The sequence below is a fragment of the Stenella coeruleoalba genome (genome assembly GCF_951394435.1).
Source record: "Stenella coeruleoalba genome assembly, chromosome: 14".
NCBI classification, from domain to species: Eukaryota; Metazoa; Chordata; class Mammalia; order Artiodactyla; family Delphinidae; genus Stenella; species Stenella coeruleoalba.
The window spans coordinates 70,019,943-70,038,416 of record NC_137160.1 but is presented as its reverse complement, the minus strand read 5'-3'; the positions used below and the strand labels follow the sequence as shown (position 1 = coordinate 70,038,416).

Genomic DNA, 18,474 nt, shown 5'->3' with positions numbered 1-18,474 from the left:
GTGGCGGCAGAGGCCCTGGGCGTGGTCCTATGATGTGTGGCCCGGCCTGGGGAACCCCTGCACGCCCATCTTGTGCCTCCGGGGTGAGCTCAGGTGAGCCCTCGAGGTTCCAAACGGTTCGTTTTTTTCCTGGAGGACAGTTCCTACCACTCCCTGAGACTGCCCTCTGTCGAACAGGGAGTGTTTTGGCAGCTCAGACGAGCCACACCAGGCTGCACGAGGTGATGCCTTCAAGACTACGCGTCATGATGGGGATTCGAAGTGACAGGAAACGCATGTCCAGCAGCTGTCACTCCTGCTTGGCGACAGCATGGAACATCTTCCTTCAGTGATGCAGAGTCCCGGGCCCACCTCCCTCTGCACACGTGTGTGTGTGTGTGTGCGCGCGTACTCACATATCACACACACACCATACACATCACACACGCCACACACATCACACATACCACACACACACCACTTACATCATACACACCACACACAACACAGATATCACACACTGCGAACAGACCACACACACACCATGCACATGCACACCATACATAACACATACAAACCACACAAACACACACAACACACACACACACAAACATAACAAATCCCAGTCCACCCTTAATTAAGCTCTAATTTACTTACGCTTTAATTATACTCTCTCAAGTTCAGCGCTTTCACCCTGACTTAGAGGTTCTGAAATGAAGAAGGCCTCTGGTCCCACCCACTAATTTTATAAATTTGGGGAAACTCATATCCAAAAAGAGGGAGAGATGTGGGCATCTCCACAGAGGAAAGTCAGGGAAGGGCCACCCTTGGGTCTGAGAAACCCAAGCTTCACCAGCCTGTGTCTGAATCCTTGAATTCCCAAATCCGTCCCTTAACTACTATCGAAGGAGGGGGTAGGGAGTCCAACCTTCTGAGTAGAAGGAAACTGTAGCCACTGTTTTTATATATATATATATATTTTACAACTCATGGATTCTGAGATTTTCATCTGGGCCCAGGCTGGGCAAGCGACTTGTTCATAGTCACAGAGCAGAGAAGCACTGGGGGGGTGGAGGAGGAGCCCTCAGTGAGATCTCCTGATACCACACCTTCTCTGCCCTGAGCAGGCTGTATAGTTCATTGGAAATATATTTTTTCAAAGACAAACAATGCTATGTTAATTGAATTCCTGGCACTAATTATGTTAGTTGCAGCTTTCAAAAATATTATCCCCATTTTACAGGTGAGGACATTGAGGATCAGAGAAGTTAAGTCACTTTCTCAAGGTCGCCCAGCTAGAAACCAGCACACTTAGGATTTGAACCCAGAGTCCATTCTCTTAGCACTGCCTCTCAAGATGGAGCAAAAACACCAGGGTGATTGAGGACTGATTTCTTTCTGCTTTCTCAGCAAAGCAACTGAAAAGTGTTGTTGGGTTTGCCCCTGGTCTGCAGTGCTGGGTGGGAAATGCCTTGTTGACCTTGCTGAAGTTTTGCCCACCGCATTCTTAGATGGCTCAGTCCAGGGATGTGGCAGCTCAGCCCGTGAGGTGGTCCCAGAGGAAAGGCACATCTGGTGAGGGGATCTCTTTCTTCTCTTTCTCTTTGGGGGAGTTGGTCGAGGAGGGGGGAAAAGGTGGAGGAAAAGGAGGAAAGAAAGGCAGAACAGAGGTGGGGTCTCATCCACACTGAAGCTTCCAGGGCAGTGGCTTTCAGTCCTGGCAGCCGGCACAACCTCCTCGGGAATTTCAGCAACACTGATGCACAGGACCCACCCCCAGAGATGCTGAGGGTCCAGTTGGCCTGGGGTCCAGCCTGGACCTCACTGCGAGTTTTTAAATCTCCCCAGAGATTCTTATGTGCAGCCAGGACTGGGCGAGGGCTGGGTCTGAGCCCGGCACAGACAAGCGCTTGGGGAGTATCTGGAGGAGAAAGAAGAGAGGAAGGAAGGAAAAGACATAGGGAAGGACAGAGAGGAACTGTTCATTTTTTACGCTTTAATGGGTCCTTTTGGGGAGCCAAAGAGATTGGTTTTCTCTGTGCTCCTTGGAGGTGACATGGTTTCTTGTCCCACCTGCCATTTTATCAAATTAAATTGAAACCAAATTAGCACTGGGCCAAAGGGCCCCTCAGCAACTCCACAGTGCGGTGAAGCACCTGGTGCTGGCTGTGCGGCTTCGTGCAGGCGCAGAGGCCTTGGGACATGGGCCTTCCTGGCGTGAGTTTACTCATCTGTGAAATGGGATTAGGACATTTTCTTGGACCACCTCACCATGTGGCTGAGGGGATGTGATGAGAAAATGAATACAAAGGAATTCTAAACAGGTCTTTCTTTAAGGCCTTCAGAAAAAATATAAGTGTTTTATAAAAGTTTTGTTGCACTTACAGCTGCATTTCTGGCTTCTGCTTCTCTCCTGTCCCTTAGTTAAATCCGGTGTATTTAATCACCCATCTCTGCCGTCCCGTGGAGGTCCTGCCTTGACTGCAAGATGGTGTTTTCTTGGGAAAGTCATTGAATCCCTCCGTTTGCTCACCTGGAAAAAACAGATAAATTCACCATAATTCATCCGTGTAAATGACATTTATTTCACCTGTGCCAAGCCCTGCTGGGCTCCAGGGATACAGGGCATGTGCCTGCAGGGAGCTTGCAGCCCGACATGGGAGCTGACATGGGCGCTGACATGGGCACTGACATAGGCAGGTAGAGTCCTGTGGTTCAGTGCTGGGGTCTTGCCTTCCGGCTACATGGGTTTAGACTCTGGCTCTCCTGTATGACCAGCTGTTTGAGCTTCAGTGTGTTTCTCTACCTCTGGGTAGCTCAGTTTGCTCATCTGTGAAACAGGTGAGAACAGTAGTCCTTAGAGTGTTTGTCTAAGGATAAAGTGAAATGGTCATCTGAAGTGCTGGGAACAGCTCCTGGCACCAAGGAAGCCTTATGGAAGCCTTGGCTAGTTATTATATGGCCATAAATACAGGAGGGTGTAAGGAGCACAGAAGGACCTATAAAATGATGTCAAGCAGAGAGGAGAGGAGAGGAGAGGCATTCAGATACAGGGGACCAGCCTGGCTAAGGCAGGTCTAGGGGCTACAAAGGATCTGGTATCCAGAGATGTTTGAGACAGCGGAGGTGGGCTGGGGCCCATCTGTGGAGCTCGTGGAAGTCTTGGAAGGCTGAGAAACTGAGCTGTATTCTGTGGGCTAATTTTTGCCATTTCCACAGTCCAATTCTACTACCAGCTGCTTTTTATTTTCCCCTTTAAATTGGCTTGCATTTTTCTCTTGGCTTCCTCTAAACAAAATAATGTCCGTGAAATTAGAAGTTGGATGTGCAAACCATATATTTATATATTTTTCTAATTCACATTTAAATAAATGCATAACCATTAGACATTTCCAAATTTGTTTGTCTACCTACAATCGTCTTATGAATGCTACTCGGGAAAGACTTTGAAAGGCAAGATTTCTAAGCAAGGGTCAGATGTTTGTTGGGAGGGGAATAAAGAAAAGCAAGGTGCTCATCATTTCTTTCGACACCTTCTGTGGAATATTAACTGCAGCTCACCTACCACCTTCTCCCCGCTTCCAGGGTCCTGGTTGGCTGGGGTAAGGATGGGAAGGCAGGGGCGCCCTGCAGAGCAGCGGCAGCATATGCCTTGCTTAGGCGCACACTGCCTTCTGCTGGCCGAGAGAAGATACACTTGCTGATGTGTCAGATTCGAATTTGCCTTCCATCGTCACCTCTTTGGCTCTCTAGACCCTAGTGAAAGCCATAATGAGCGTCCCTCGGGCTGTTTTTATCCCTTTGGAAAAGGTAAAACATTCACGTGATTCAAAACCCAAAGGTACAAGAGGGTCTACGATGAAAGTCGTTCCCCACCCTTCCCCAGCAAACAGCCCCCTCCCTCAAGGCAAGCGCTATACCAGTTTCTTAAGCATCCTTCCCAGACTCTTTTAAAATAATTTCCAAAACCATAACAGAAATCTCATTCCACTAAAATAAAGCCACCCAGACTAAGCAACCAGTTTAATGCTGATTTTATCACATTCTCTGTCGTGTGTGATTGGCAACAAAATGAAATAAATTGTTACCGAGAAATGTAAAATGTTTAGGAGACCAAAAAAAATTTTTATTGGAGTAAAATTGCTTTACAATATTGTGTTATTTTCTGCTGTACAGTGAAGCGAATCAACTATATATATATATATATATATATATATATATATATATATATATATATATATATATGTAAAATACCTATATCCCCTCCCTCTTGGACCTCCCTCCCACACCAGCCCCCATCCCACCCATCCAGGTCATCACAGAGCACTGAACTGAGCTCCCTGTGCTATACAGCAGGTTCCCACTAGCTAGCTATTTTACACATGGTAGTGTATTTATGTCAAACCTAATCTCCCAGTTCGTCCCACCCTCCCCTTCCCCCCTGTATCCACATGTCTTTCTCTGTGTCTACGTCTCTATTCCTGACGTACAAATAGGTTCACCTGTACCATTTTTCTAGATTCCACATATATGTGTTAATATACAGTATTTGTTTTTCTCTTTCTGGCTTACTTCACTCTGTATGACAGACTCTAGGTCTGTCTACATCTCTGCAGATGACCCAGTTTCATTCCTTTTTATGGCTGAGTAATATTCCACTGTATATATGTACCACATCTTCTTTATTCATTCATCTATCGTTGGACATTTAGGTTGTTTCTGTGTCCTGGCTATTGTAAATAGTGCTGCACTGAACAGTGGGGTACATGTGTCCTTTTGAATTATGGTTTTCTCAGGGTATATGCCCAGAAGTGGGATTATTGGGTGATATGGTAGTTCCATTTTTAGTTTTTTAAGGAACCTCCATACTGTTCTCCATAGTGGCTGTACCAATTTACATTCCCACCAACAGTGCAAGAGGGTTCCCTTTTCTGCACACCCTCTCCAGCATTATTGTTTCTAGATTTTTTGATGATGGCCATTCCGACTGGTGTGAGGTGATACCTCATTGTAGTTTTGATTTGCATTTGTCTAATAATTAGTGATGTTGAGCATCTTTTCATGTGCCTCTTGGCCATCTGTATGTCTTCTTTGGTGAAATGTCTATTTAGATCTTCCACCCATTTTTTAATTGGGTTGTTTGTTGTTTTGATGTGGAGCTCCATGAGCTGCCTGTATATTTTGGAGATTAATCCTTTTTTCCATTGCTTCATTTGCAAATACTTTCTCCCATTCTGAGGGTTGTCTTTTCGTCTTATTTATGGTTTCCTTTGCTGTGCAAAAGCTTTTAAGTTTAATTAGGTTCCATTTGTTTATTTTTGTTTTTATTTTCGTTATTCAAATGAACTTTATGTATGACATTATGAGAACAAAAGGATACAGGGTGGCAGTGAAACAGGGCTTCCTCATCCTGCAGGCTTTATTTGTAATTTTAAATTTGCATTTTCTGAGGTAAGACTGAACCTGGGCACACTTTTTTTTTATTGAAGTATAGTTGATTTACAATGTTGTATGTGTTTCAGGTGAACAGCGATTGATTCAGTTGTATTTTTTTTTCAGATTCTTTTCCCTTTTAGGTTATTACAAAATACTGAGTATAGTTCCCTGTGCTATACAAGTAGGTCCTTGTCTGGGTACAATTTTCGGACACATGTGTATGTGGCTTTCATGGGGCATCGTATGAAATAGTGGTTCCTATCTCAGGACACGTGTATGTGGCTTTCATGGGACATCGTATGAAATAGTGGTTCCTATCTCAGGACACACGTGTATGTGGCTTTCATGGGACATCGTATGAAATAGTGGTTCCTATCTCAGGACACACGTATATGTGGCTTTCATGGGACATCGTATGAAATAGTGGTTCCTATCTCAGGACACATGTGTATGTGGCTTTCATGGGACATCGTATGAAATAGTGGTTCCTATCTCAGGACACACGTATATGTGGCTTTCATGGGACATCATATGAAGTAGTGGTTCCTATCTCAGGCTTTGGCTTGGCAGGCTTAGGTCTGAGTCCTGAATCTGATTCCTACGTGACCTTGGACAGGTGGCTTCTCCTGGCTGAGCCTCAGTTTCCTTATCTGTAACATGGGGATGGTTGTAAGTCTTAGCTTGCGGCGTTATTGTTGTTTGAGTGCTTAATACTCAGTAGGCAGTGTTGTTGTTCAAAAGCTACGTGAGGTCTTGGTAGACCTTTTGTCCCCAAACACCCATGGGACCGGTGTTTTTACAGCTCTGATACAGGGCAGAGTTGAAAGAAGAATTCAGAAGTGGAAGCGGTGGATGGCGTGCCCACAAATGCTCGCTCAGGCACTGGACAGGTCTCGGGATGTGCCTGGAGCAGGGTCAAGGTGGGGGAGGGGAGGAAACTAGAACCCAGCTGGTCAAGGTCATGGGTTGACATTGAAGTGGCTTATCAGGCATGTAGGGGCATCGTGGTATCAGGCTTGATTCTGGTGACCTGCATATCTAAGAAGAATGGAGGGTGTGGGCAACAGGGGTCCAGGAGGCAGGTGGGGCAGAAATCATCGGGGGCAGCTCCCATCACTTAGGGCTTTCAAATTAACCTCTGGGAGCAAGTCCTAGAAGCAGCCAGGGCCAGAGAAGCCCCACTCCCAAGGCTGGCTCAGGTCAGAATCCATTTGGGGTCAGGGTCCCAGGCAGAGACGGGATCAGAGCCGCAGTCCGCCTTGTGTGGGAGCTGAGGCTGAGACCCGGACAACCGCTCTGGGCTGCTGCCGATTCACCCAGCACACACTCAGTGCTGTGCCAAGAGCTGGGGACACAGCTGTAAGCAGGCACACGTGCTCCCCAGCCTCAGGGAGCCTCTGGTCTCGTGCGGACATGCCAGGCCACTGGGGCACGAGTGCTGAGCTCTGTATGAGGGGTGAGCACGGAGGGGCTCCCAGTCCAGACTCAAGGGGGAAGGGGGGAGCTCTATGCGTGAGCGAATCTTGAAAGACTGAGAGTAAAAGATGGGAGGGGTTACCCAGGTTTAGAGAGGGAAGGCTAAGGAAGGATACAGGGTCCAGGGAACAGCATGTCGAAAGCCCCAGAGGTGGGCAAGGGCCACATTCTTTGGCGAGATTGACAAGTAATTCAGTCTGGCTGGGGGGTAAAATATTTGGGTTGGAATATTGGGTTGGAGAGATGAGGCTGTGAGGAGGGGAGGGGATGAAAACATAGATACAGCCTTGACACTGGGATCAAAAACGTGTACTTTACCTAAGGTAAGGTAGCTTTTTTTTTTCATTGAGATGAAATTCACATAACACGTTGTGAACCGTTTTATCATATACAATGCAGCGGTATTTAGTGCATTCACAATGCTGTGTAACTACCACATGTTCATCATCCCCGAAACAAACCCGTATCTATTAAGCAGTCCCACTCCATCCTCCTCGCCTGTCTCCCTAGCCCTTGGCGATCACCAAGTTGCTTTGCGTTTCTGTGGATTTACCTCTTCTGGATATTTCTTATAAATGGAATCACACAACATGTAGCCTGCTTTAGACTTTCTCTTTTGTAAGGCTCGTCCACGTCGTAGCGTGGGTCAGTACTTCATTCCTTTTCACGGCTGAATAAGACTCCATGGTATGAATAGACCCTGTTTGCTCACCTGTTGAACTGTCAAGTGAAGGGTCCAGCTTTGTGTTTCGGAAGGATTTCCCTGAGTGCTGATGGGAGAGGCATTGGGACCAGGGAAGGATGGAGGTAGTAAGCCGTGAGGTCCTGCCCCACAATCCAGCTGAAAGATGGAGAAAAGCCTATGGCAGAGACCAAGGGAAAAGGGGTGGCTCGTGGTGTAGGAGGAGACACGGAGGCTGAGGTCTTCTGGCAGGAGCTCAAGACCCTGTGCCCAAGGAAAGCCTTTCCCTCTGGCAGTTAAGAGGGGCTGGCACATGCAGGGGCTGGCCTTGGGGAGCTGTCTTCCCGTGGAATTCTCCCCGTGGGGGACCTGCTCCACCCAATGCCAGTCAGATCAAACCCACCTGCCTGCCGGAACCACTCCATTTCCCGTTAGTTCTGGAGTAAAACTGACACCCTGATTTCTTGGCGCCTCCTCAGATTGTATCTGGCTGACATCTCTCTTCCGCCCTCGGCAAAAAACCCTGCTCTGCCCTTTGGCCGGTCTCTCTGCCTTAATAAGTCTCTGCATTTTCCTCTCAGCTGCTGAGGATGGCCCAGCGGCAGGGACCCTGGTTGTACTCAGTATATCAAACACAGCTGGATGGGCCAGCAAAAACGCAGGCTCGTCTTTGGATCAGGACAGAAAATGAAGTATCAGCATTTGTATATATCATGGGAACCAGCCTCTCAAAAAGATGGATCCAGAAGGATCCAGGAGAGAGTAACTTTATTCTTTCTCCCACTGCCCTTCCTGTACCTTCTCCATTTTTTTTTTTTTTTTTTTGCTTCTCAGGCTGAACGTTTTGTTTTCATGGGTCTTTAAGAAGTGTAGTTCAGTCTGATAATCATACAGCTCTAAACATTATTCGTTTTCAAAAGCTCGCCCCTCCCTCAGCAGGGCTTCTTGGGCTGGGAATCCTGCAATGAGAGAGGGCCTTGTGCGCTGCTTCTTTCTCACAGGACAGTCTAATGTCACTGCACTGTTATATTATGGAAGATGTAGAATGCTGATTTTTTTTTTCCTCTCTCTTACGGGGCATGCTTGATATGGGCAGAGCCTGGATGCACTTGACCTTCGCCTCTGCTGGATTCCATCGCCCTTTCAGAGTGGGACCATTTTTAAGGAGATGCACAGTGGCTGCCTTCATTAGGGTTCACATCTAGACCTAGGAAACATCCCCATTCTCATCAGTGATGGGTAGCTCACTCCCAGCACCCCCCTTTCTCCCTTTGCTCTGCCCCCAGGTAGGCGGGCAGCTCCAGGCTAATTTTTCTCATTCCTCTTTTCTTGGTGAACATCAAATGCAGTCACTGTCAAGCCACCAAGAGTTTCTTCGAAGCCCTCTTCACCAGATGAGGGTGTACACCTTCTCCCCTCCCCTTGGTTCCCTCCCACAGTGACCTGCCCCTTAAGGCAGCCTTTCCTGCAAGCCTCTTTGACCGCCCAGGGAATTCCTTGCCTTCATTAAGCTAGAAGTGGGTGAAGGGCTCAGATTGAAAGAGCTGCATAGATGGTGGTAGCAGATGCCACTGGTGCCTTATCCAAGCCCTGTAGCCCTTGCCACTGTGTACTCAGGATGGCTTCCTACTGCAGCCCTCTTCACCTGAAGGCTTTCTCTGGTACCACGTGGGCAAGTCAGAAGTGCTGGAGATTTAGTACCCCTAGTAGCAGTCCTCAGCCAATGAGGGGTGGGAGCTGGAAGATAAATACCCCAGCTCCCTCTCCCACAAGGTGTGTTCTGCACCATCTCTCACAGTTCCTGCAGGACTGAGCCCACTGCCCACAGTGGAACTTGCCCATCTACGCACCATGCACCGGCTCATTCCCTTCCTTCTGTGTCACTTCCCCACCAGTGCTGCTTGGGGTGGCCTCCCAGATAAGCCAGACTCCAAGAGACACTCACATCTTTGCTCAGGCTCAGCTTCTGGAGAACCCAGTCTTTTTTTTTTTTTTTAATAAATTTATTTATTTTTGGCTACATTGGGTCTTCGTTCCTGTGCACGGGCTTTCTCTAGTTGCGGCGAGCGGGGGCTACTCTTCTTACGGTGCGCGGGCTTCTCATTGCAGTGGCTTCTCTTGTTGTGGAGCATGGGCTTTAGGCGCACGGGCTTCAGTAGTTGTGGCACGTGGGCTCTAGAGCGCAGGCTCTGTAGTTGTGGCGCACGGGCTTAGTTGCTCCGCGGCATGTGGGATCTTCCCGGACCAGGGTTCAGACCCGTGTCCCTTGCATTGGCAAGTGGATTCTTAACCACTGTGCCACCAGGGAAGTCCCGAGAACCCAGCCTTAAACAACGGCCACATCTATCCCTTTAGAAAGTAGGAATGCTTAGTCCCTGTTGGCTTATTCTTAGCTTAGGGGACTTTGAAATTCCAGGATGACAGGAAAAGTTGCATTTAATAGTTTGTTGCACACAGTTTACAAAATGCATTCCCATAAATAAGGGTTTCTCAGCCTTAGCACTGTTGACATTTTGGACCAGATAATCGTGGTCCAAATTCTTTATTTGGGAGAAGGCTATCTTGTGCATTGTAGGATGTTTTAACAGTCTCCCTGACATGGACTCACCAGTGGCATACCTCCCCCGGCCCCCCGGGACAACCATGTCTCTAGACATTGCCAGCTGTCTCCAAGGGGCAAAACCACCTCTAGCTGAGAATCACAGACATAAGCCGTCTGATGTCATTTGGTGTAAATGGCAATCCAAAAAGAGAATGATGGTGATGGCGGTGGTGATGGTGGTGGTGACAGTGATAGTGATGATGATGGTGGTGGTGGTGATGATGCTCATAGTAACATTACAACATGACATAACATTCAAATGACCTGACCAGACTTGTTCAGGTGCTACCAGTGAACCTAGAGTCTCATCCCAGATCTTCTGCCTGCCTTACCTCACTCTGAAAGCCCATGACATAGACTGGAAATATTAAGCCCTATTCGCAGACAAGGAACTTCAGAGAAAACACATGCCCTCCATGAAAGTGTCGAACCAAGAATGAAACCAGAGCTTTCTGATTTCCAAGGCTGTGTGCTCCTTCCTGTTTTAGAAAGAACAGAGAGTTGTGCTAGGGTTTTCACATGAAAGCTGTTTGCACCCTTGAAGATGCTTCTACTGCATTGAGATCATTGAAATGAATGATAGAATAAAGCCAAGTTGTACACTGTCTGCAACCCACTGTTACCAGCGGATCGGCTGTGAAGTTGGCTTATGGAATATATCTGCCATCTACCACGTTTCGCACTAGCCTAATCCAGCACTTTCATGAGCTATTGATGTTTTCACGGTACTGGAGTTAAGAGGCTCTTCCATAGTTCAAAAGCTGACATCAACCCTACTATTTCTGTTGTCAAATAGGGTCTCCAGCAGACTCTTTCATGGCATAGCATTTATTGAGCACCTACTGTGTGCAAGAGAAGGCGGCGACTCCAGAATGTCAATGTAATAGGGCTTTAGCGGCTGTCGCCTGGTTGTAAACTGGCGGGGAGGAGGTGGAGTCTCGGAGCTTGTCTGGAAGCCCTGTGTGCAAAGCAAGCGCACAGCTTTTGTTAGGAGAGGATGTTTGGGGGGGGGTGCCGGGGAAGCTGATGGAGGTTATGGGACAGTTAGAATCTCCCTAAGCCACCTATTGGGACAACTTGACATGAGGAATTATGGTAGATAAAATATGTCCCCTGCCCTCTGGAAAGAGACCTTCAGCAGTGTGCCTTGTGTTTCTGTTGCTTTGTTCTTACTACTTGAAGCACCAACAACATGGGTGGTTTCCACATCTCCTCCCTGCTCCTGGAGTGGCAGCAAACACCGCCCTTGGGCAGTGGATGAAGCGGGGGCGTGGGGAGGTGGGGACGCCTCTCCTCTGGCAGTGAATTGCTCAGTCAGGATGCTCCTGTTTAAAATCCTTTACTGTCTCCCATCCCCAGCAAGATGACATCCAAGTGACCTAAACTTGTCTCTCTAAACCCTTCTGACTCCTGCTTCCATGTCTATACCCAGAGCCAGGCACACTGACCACCAGGCAAGTTCCTTCAGGAGTTGTGACCCCTCTTCCTTCTTCCCTCTGCCTCAGGCACTGCCCTCTCCCCCCCACCTCCTGTTTATCTGCCTAGTGGTCCCCTTCTCTTTCTTGAGGATCACTTCCTCCAGGGAGGCCTCTCTGATGCCCCCCATCTGAGTTAGACACACTTCTCTGCACCTACATTGACTGTAACTCCTACCACAATCCCTGGCTTTCTCGTCTAAACAGACCTCTGCTCTGTGACTCCTCGTGTCCTCTGAGCACAGCACGGTGCCTGGCACATAGTAGGTGCTTGGAAATATTAGGGAGGGGTACAAGTAAAGGAGAAAGACATAAGAGAAAAAGGGAAGAAAGAGAGAAGCGGAGAAGGAGAAAGGAAGGAAAGAGGCGTAAGTTAATATCTGTCCGTGATTGATACAGCCGAAGCTGAACTGTCTGGCGTTCCTACAATCACAGATCAATTTTATCCAGCACACCTAACATAGCGCAGGTTTCTTTGCCGTACTGAAGTGCTTTCTGGATTATTAACTGTCCATCGCTGTCCAAATATTTAGTGTCAAGGTACTCTGTTGTGTTTGGGTCTTTAAAAATGTGTCATCCTGTGATGCTCTGAATAGTGATGGCAGGTTGGAGCATATTTCATGAATAAGTGCTCCATCCCATTCTCTGTTCCGTCCTCTAAACATAATAGATTAGCTGGTTGATTTTGAGGAATTTGCCGACGATAAGTGGAAGGATCATTTCACCTTGTATAAGAATGCAACTTATCATTAGCAAGCAGTCAGCTTGCTCTGCATCACAGAAAAATGGAAGACCCATGTCACACCCCCAGCAGGTGGCTCAATGCCCAGCACTTAGTTTCACCCAGGAAAAAAAGTTGTTAATGACGGGTATTGAAGGCAGTTCTACAGACAATGCAGCACTTGACTCTGCAGTGAGCTTCATGCTGGGAAGGTCGTTTCATGAATGAGTCTTCAAAGGCCCAATCCATCCACAGATCTGTGTGCGATGCTTTTAGAAGGATGAGCACATCCTGTTCACAGGTTCAGTCAATGCCTTCCTCACCCCCAGTTCCTAGCTTGGGATCTGACGCATAGTATATCTCAAGAAAATGAGTGTTGCTTGAAAAAAGAAATCAAAGGTTTGTTGAATGCCTGTTAACTTGGCTTCACAAGACCCCTCCTCTTCTCTCTGCTCCTCAAGCCTGAACCTAAGCAACAGCGACATCCTGACCATCTACGACGGTGATGAGGTCATGCCCCACATCTTGGGGCAGTACCTTGGAAACAGCGGACCCCAGAAGCTGTACTCGTCCACGCCGGACCTAACCATCCAGTTCCACTCAGACCCTGCCGGGCTCATCTTTGGGAAGGGCCAGGGATTCATCATGAACTACATAGGTAAGTATTCTAGCCAGTCACTTTTTCTCCTTGGGTTTAGGTGCAAGTTAAGACAATTTCTTCTAGATATGTCTTTTGGGGAGGGTTGTGCTACATGAGTTTTTTAATATATTGACACGGTAACTATACGTCGTTTTTTTTAAGAGGTTGGTCTCTCTAGTCGGAAGGACAAGGGTTCAAATCTTAGGATTATCATTGATGACTGGGTGACCTTGGGCAAGTCACTTAACCTCTCCGAGCCTCTTTTTTGTCATCTGTAAAATGGAAATAGTGATACCTCCTCCACAGGGTTGATATCAGGACTTAGTAGATAACGTCTCATAACTTTAAGATTCATCATTTTTCATTTGCAGTCAGCTGTGACTTTATATCATCAACACACTCTTCCATATTTGCAACTTCTCAAAGCATTACCTATGCCATCTTGCCTGAACTGAAGCTTGGCTCTCCCGTAAGGACTCTTCTTCTCCTGCAGCCCCATCCAACCAAGACAGCCCTTTCTCTCCTACCTCCCATACTTTATTTTTTTAAATTTTTATTGGAGTATAGTTGATTTACAATGTTATATTAGTTTCAGGTGTACAGCAAAGTGAATTAGTTACACATATACATATATCCACTCTTTTTTAGATTCCTTTCCCATATAGGCCATTACAGAGTACTGAGTAAAATTCCCTGTGATATATAGTAGGTCCTTATTAGTTATCAGTTTTATATATAGTAGTGTGTATATGTCAATCCCAATCTCCAATTTATCCCTTCCCCACTCCTCCCCTGGTAACCATAAGTTTGTTTTCTACATCTGTAACTCTATTTCTGTTTTGTAGATAAGTTCATTTGTACTCTTTTTTTAGATTCCACATATAAGCAACATCATGTGGTATATGTCTTTCTGTGTCTGACTTACTTCATTCCATATGACAGTCTCTAGGTCCATCCATGTTGCTGCAAATGGCATTATTTCATTCTTTTTCATGGCTGAATAATATTCCATTATATATAGGTACCACATCTTCTTTATCCATTCCTCTCTTTTTTTTTTTTTTTTTTTTTTTTTTTGCTGTACGCGGCCTCTCACTGTTGTGGCCTCTCCCATTGTGGAGCACAGGCTCCGGACGCACGGGCCCGGCCGCTCTGCGGCATGTGGGATCTTCCCAGACCGGGGCACGAACCCGTGTCCCCTGCATCAGCAGGCAGACTCTCAACCACTGCGCCACCAGGGAAGCCCTATCCATTCCTCTCTTGATGGACATTTAGGTTGCTTCCACATCTTGGCTGTTGTAAATAGTGCTGCTATTGGCGTTGGGGTGCGTGTATCTTTTCGAATTATGGTTTTCTCCAGATATATGCCCAGGAGTAGTATTACTGGATCATATGATAGCTCTATTTTTCGTTTTTTAAGGAACCTCCATACTCTTTTCCCGTACTTTAGATTCTTTCTTGCTGCTCAGTGTGTCTTCCAAACCTTTTCTCTTCCCATCATCTTTAAAAAAAGTCCTGCTATAAAGTTCAAACTGAGTTCACACGTGAGCATCCAGTACCCGCTTCTTAATTGTTTCATCCACCCACACCCTTCCCCCCTCCCTCCTCACCCTGAAACTCCCCCTTGTTCATTCCTGGCTCCATCCCCCTCCTCTGCTCAAGCTCTAAACCTTGGAGGGTCCCATCCTGGACCCTGTCCTGCCTTCTATCTGTGTGCTGTCATCCAGGCCCATGGTTTTATCTGTATTCCATTGACCCCTAGTTTGTACCTACAGCCTTGACCTCTCCCATGAACTCCAGATCTCTCCAGCTCCCTGCTCACTGCGCTCTTGCATGTCTCACTGGCAGCTCAAGTTTAGCACGGACAGAACAGAGCGACCTCTTTGCCTCCCTGCCCTCACCACCTCTCACTGCTCCTGCTGTCTGCCCAGCCCAGGAGGCAGGACCACAACTCTCCTGGTTTCTCAGGCTGCTTCCCCTGTATCCCGTCCATCCTCTCAACTCTACTGCCACAATATATCTCAGATCCAAGTACTCTTCTCCATCTATCCACGTCCACCACCCTAGTCCAAGCTGCTATCCTCGCCAGCAGTCACGGGACCAGAACACTGTGAAGTCCCACTGATCCCGGCCCTGGAAGGGACTTGAACTGAGAGAGTGTCTGGTCCAGGCCTGTCTCGTCACAGCACAAGAAGCCCTGGACCACCAAGGATGAGGGACTTGATCATCAGGGGCGGACCTGAGGCTCACACCCAGGCTTCCTGGCTCCCAGCTCTTAGGGTTCTCTACCCCCAATATTTTTGGCAATAGCAGAGAACCTGGGAGACGCAAAGAGGTAGAGAAGCCCTAACTTCTTTTGGCATCCAGGATGGCGGGTGCTTGCCCCCTGGGGGTTTCAATGGGCAGGATTCAGCCAGCAGTTAGGGGACCTGCTTGCACCCCCCAGGGAAGAGGTTGACATCTTGATTTCCAAGAGGGAACCAGGAAAAGGAGGACTGATCCTGCCAAGCCTCTCTGCCACCACCAAAGACCCTCTGGCTTGAGCACGATTCCGTGTCTTTGGTTCTTCCCCTTGGCTTGAAGATTTGCCCATCTCTAGCTAATACAAAGTGTTCTCTTTGTATCTCCTACTGCCTCCAGAATACAAGCTAGTTCCCTGACCATTGGCCATCTCAAGGAGCCTCATGCATATGAAAATAAGTCCCTTGCTTTTTTTTTTATTTCCAGCTGGTGGACACTTCCCATCCCCGCTCTGCTCTGCAGGTACCTCTCAGAGAAGCAATCATAAGTATTGATCTTTTTTTTTTATGTTACTCAGGGGCCTTTTTACCCTTGATGGCAACACTGGGTATTTTCAGGGTGTTACTGCTGCCACTTTCCATGCGTTCTTTACTGGGTGATGCCCTGGGCAGAGGCTGTCCAGGCGACGTGCCCTCCAGAGTCAGCTGCCTTTGGAGGGAAAGTTTCTGGTGACTTGGCTTCAGTCTGTCTCCTTAGACCTTTCCTCCCCGCCTCCCTCCCTACTGGAAGATGAGGTCATAGTTTTGCTCATTTGTCTCCTCTGGTGCCCGAGTCAGTCTTGTAAAACTGCATTCAGCTTGATGGAAGAAATATGACTCTATCCAAGGCTGCCCAAGGTTGACCAGAAAGCCTGGCCATTGTTCAGTTTGGCAATATTTTGAAGAGGAGGTGCTCTTGTTAATTGAAGCTGAAACTTAGATTCGTGTGACAATTTGCGGTTGGCAAGCACTCTTACATATATTATTTTATTTCATCTTCAAACGCATTATCTCCATTTTCCACAGAGTTTGGTTCACAAACTTTCATGCTAGGCCCTGTCCTAGGCATCAGGATACAGGAATGAATAGAATTCTCTCCCTGCCCTTGAGCCAGTTAGTGAAAATGGAAGAGTCCCATTAACAGACAATATCAGGATCATATGCTGATGAGCACAGGATTTCAGAGAGTGCTTCCCAGGGGTACACAGCCTGGCTAATATGGGTAACACAAAAAGAGAGAACAGCTCAACTTTTTTCTTATTTCTCTTAAAGAAACACAGGTTAATTTCACAGAAAAGGAAAGTGGGCCTTTGTATGTCAATGTTGATGTCAATCAATTGCCCATGACTACCTGGGTTGAAGACCATGTTGTTTTCAGAGGAGGCCATGCCTGAAGTCAGTGGAAAAGAATGCCGTGATTGATTAGTGATGTCTGTCATGGGCATGGGATAGGTATTTGCTACCCTGGGTCTAGATTTAACAAGACACAGATGCAACTCCCATCCAGTAGAGGGATCAGATGGAAGGGTTAGGGGTTTCTGTTGTCATCTAGAGAATTCGTTTTTTCTTTTTTGGCTGCGTGGGGTCTTCGTTGCTGCGTACGGGCTTTCTCTAGTTGCAGCAAGCGGGGGCTACTCTTTGTTGCAGTGCGCGGGCTTCTCACTGTGGTGGCTTCTCTTGTGCTGGAGCACGGGCTCTAGGCACACGGGCTTCAGTAGTTGTGGCTTGTGGGCTCTAGAGCGCAAGCTCAGTAGCTATGGCACACAGGCTTAATTGCTTTGCGGCACGTGGGATCTTCCTGGACCCGGGCTCAAACCCGTGTCCCCTGCATTGGCAGGTGGATTCTTAACCACTGCGCCACCAGGGAAGCCCCTCATCTAGAGAATACTAAAGCTCCTACACTGATCTCAAGGCCTGACCCCAGCTCTGGAAAGTGGCCGAGGCTTATCTGCTCTGGCTGCTGTCAGAACCTTCCATAGGAACACTGGGCTTACATGGTTCTGACTTCCCATAATTCTCCTTTGCACAGACAGAAGCAAAGACCCATTCTTCTCACTGCTTCTTATGTTTTGCTGTTGTCTGTGGTCAAGTGCATGGGAGGGAAGGGAATTAAAAAGCAGAGATAAGTAAGCAGTGTTTTTCAAAGAGATATTGGTCACTTGTATGTTTATTCCTCTAATCCCAGGATAATAAAAAGTTCCATATTGTAGGTCAACTCCAGTCAAATGACAGTGGCTCCCTGGATTGTTGTGTTGAGAAGGATTGGGAGGTTTCAGCTTGATTCAAAGAAAGAGATTGCTATGGTTGATTAGTGATGTCTGCCATGAGCATAAGACTGGGAAGTGGTGGTATGTATTCAGTACATTTAGGTATTTCTTTTGCCCAGAAGTTGGACCATGGTGCTGATCTTTACTGTGAGCATGGAACCATGACTTCAGATCTCTATATTCCTGGTGCCTGGCACATAGTAGGCACTCACATCTTAGTCAAACAAATCAATGAATCCATATAACTTGTCTTAGTGTTATTTTTATATCCTGCACATTAATTAGTTTTCATCTTGCCTCTAGGGATAGACAGGGCCATGATTCTTGTCTCCATTCTCTGATTGAGGACAGTGAGGCTCAGAGACGTTTATTGACATGACTGGAGTCACACAGCTTCTAAAATAAAGAAAGAAGATTAGAAGGGAAGTTCTCTGACTCCTGGGCCAGTTTTCTCATTCTAAGCAAAGTTAACAAAGGTTCATAGGAACAGATAATTCCAGAAGCTCTGCCTAGGGTGTTTGGTGAACATGCAGACTCCTGAATCAGGGTCTCTGGGGGTAGAGTCTGGGAACTGAAGAACAGAAGGTTAAGTGACTTAGCCAAAACCACCCAGTTAGTAGACAGTGGGGCCAAGGTTTGAATCAAGGCTCTGCTGCACGGTGGCAGCCGCTGAGAATGACAAATGTGATGAATGCTACGGAGGAGATGGGAGGGCCCATGGAAATGTATAGCCGTGCCGGCTCATCTTGAAAAGTCAGACAAGCAAACCTTCTCAGTCCCAAAGCATTTGGTACAAGGCAGACCACATACCAAGTATTTGCCCCCATTTCTCCTCTTTCATCCAGAGTTTGAACATTTGCAGCTGTGTCCCAAATCCAGGGCTTGGCTGATTTTTCAAAGGCCTAAAAATAGAGGCT

The 18,474-nt window shown here is 47.2% G+C and overlaps 1 protein-coding gene across 1 annotated transcript in view; it reads left to right on the top strand.

Annotated features, from left to right (window-relative positions):
* The window catches only part of SEZ6L (seizure related 6 homolog like), a gene marked incomplete at its 5' end in the record, with an annotated part of 213,848 nt that overhangs the window by 161,368 nt on the left and 34,006 nt on the right, over window positions 1-18,474 (top strand). The window contains one exon of the mRNA XM_079943052.1: window positions 12,833-13,029. Within this exon, the coding sequence (XP_079799178.1) occupies window positions 12,833-13,029 (197 nt within the window). The remainder of the gene's footprint in view (window positions 1-12,832; window positions 13,030-18,474) is intronic.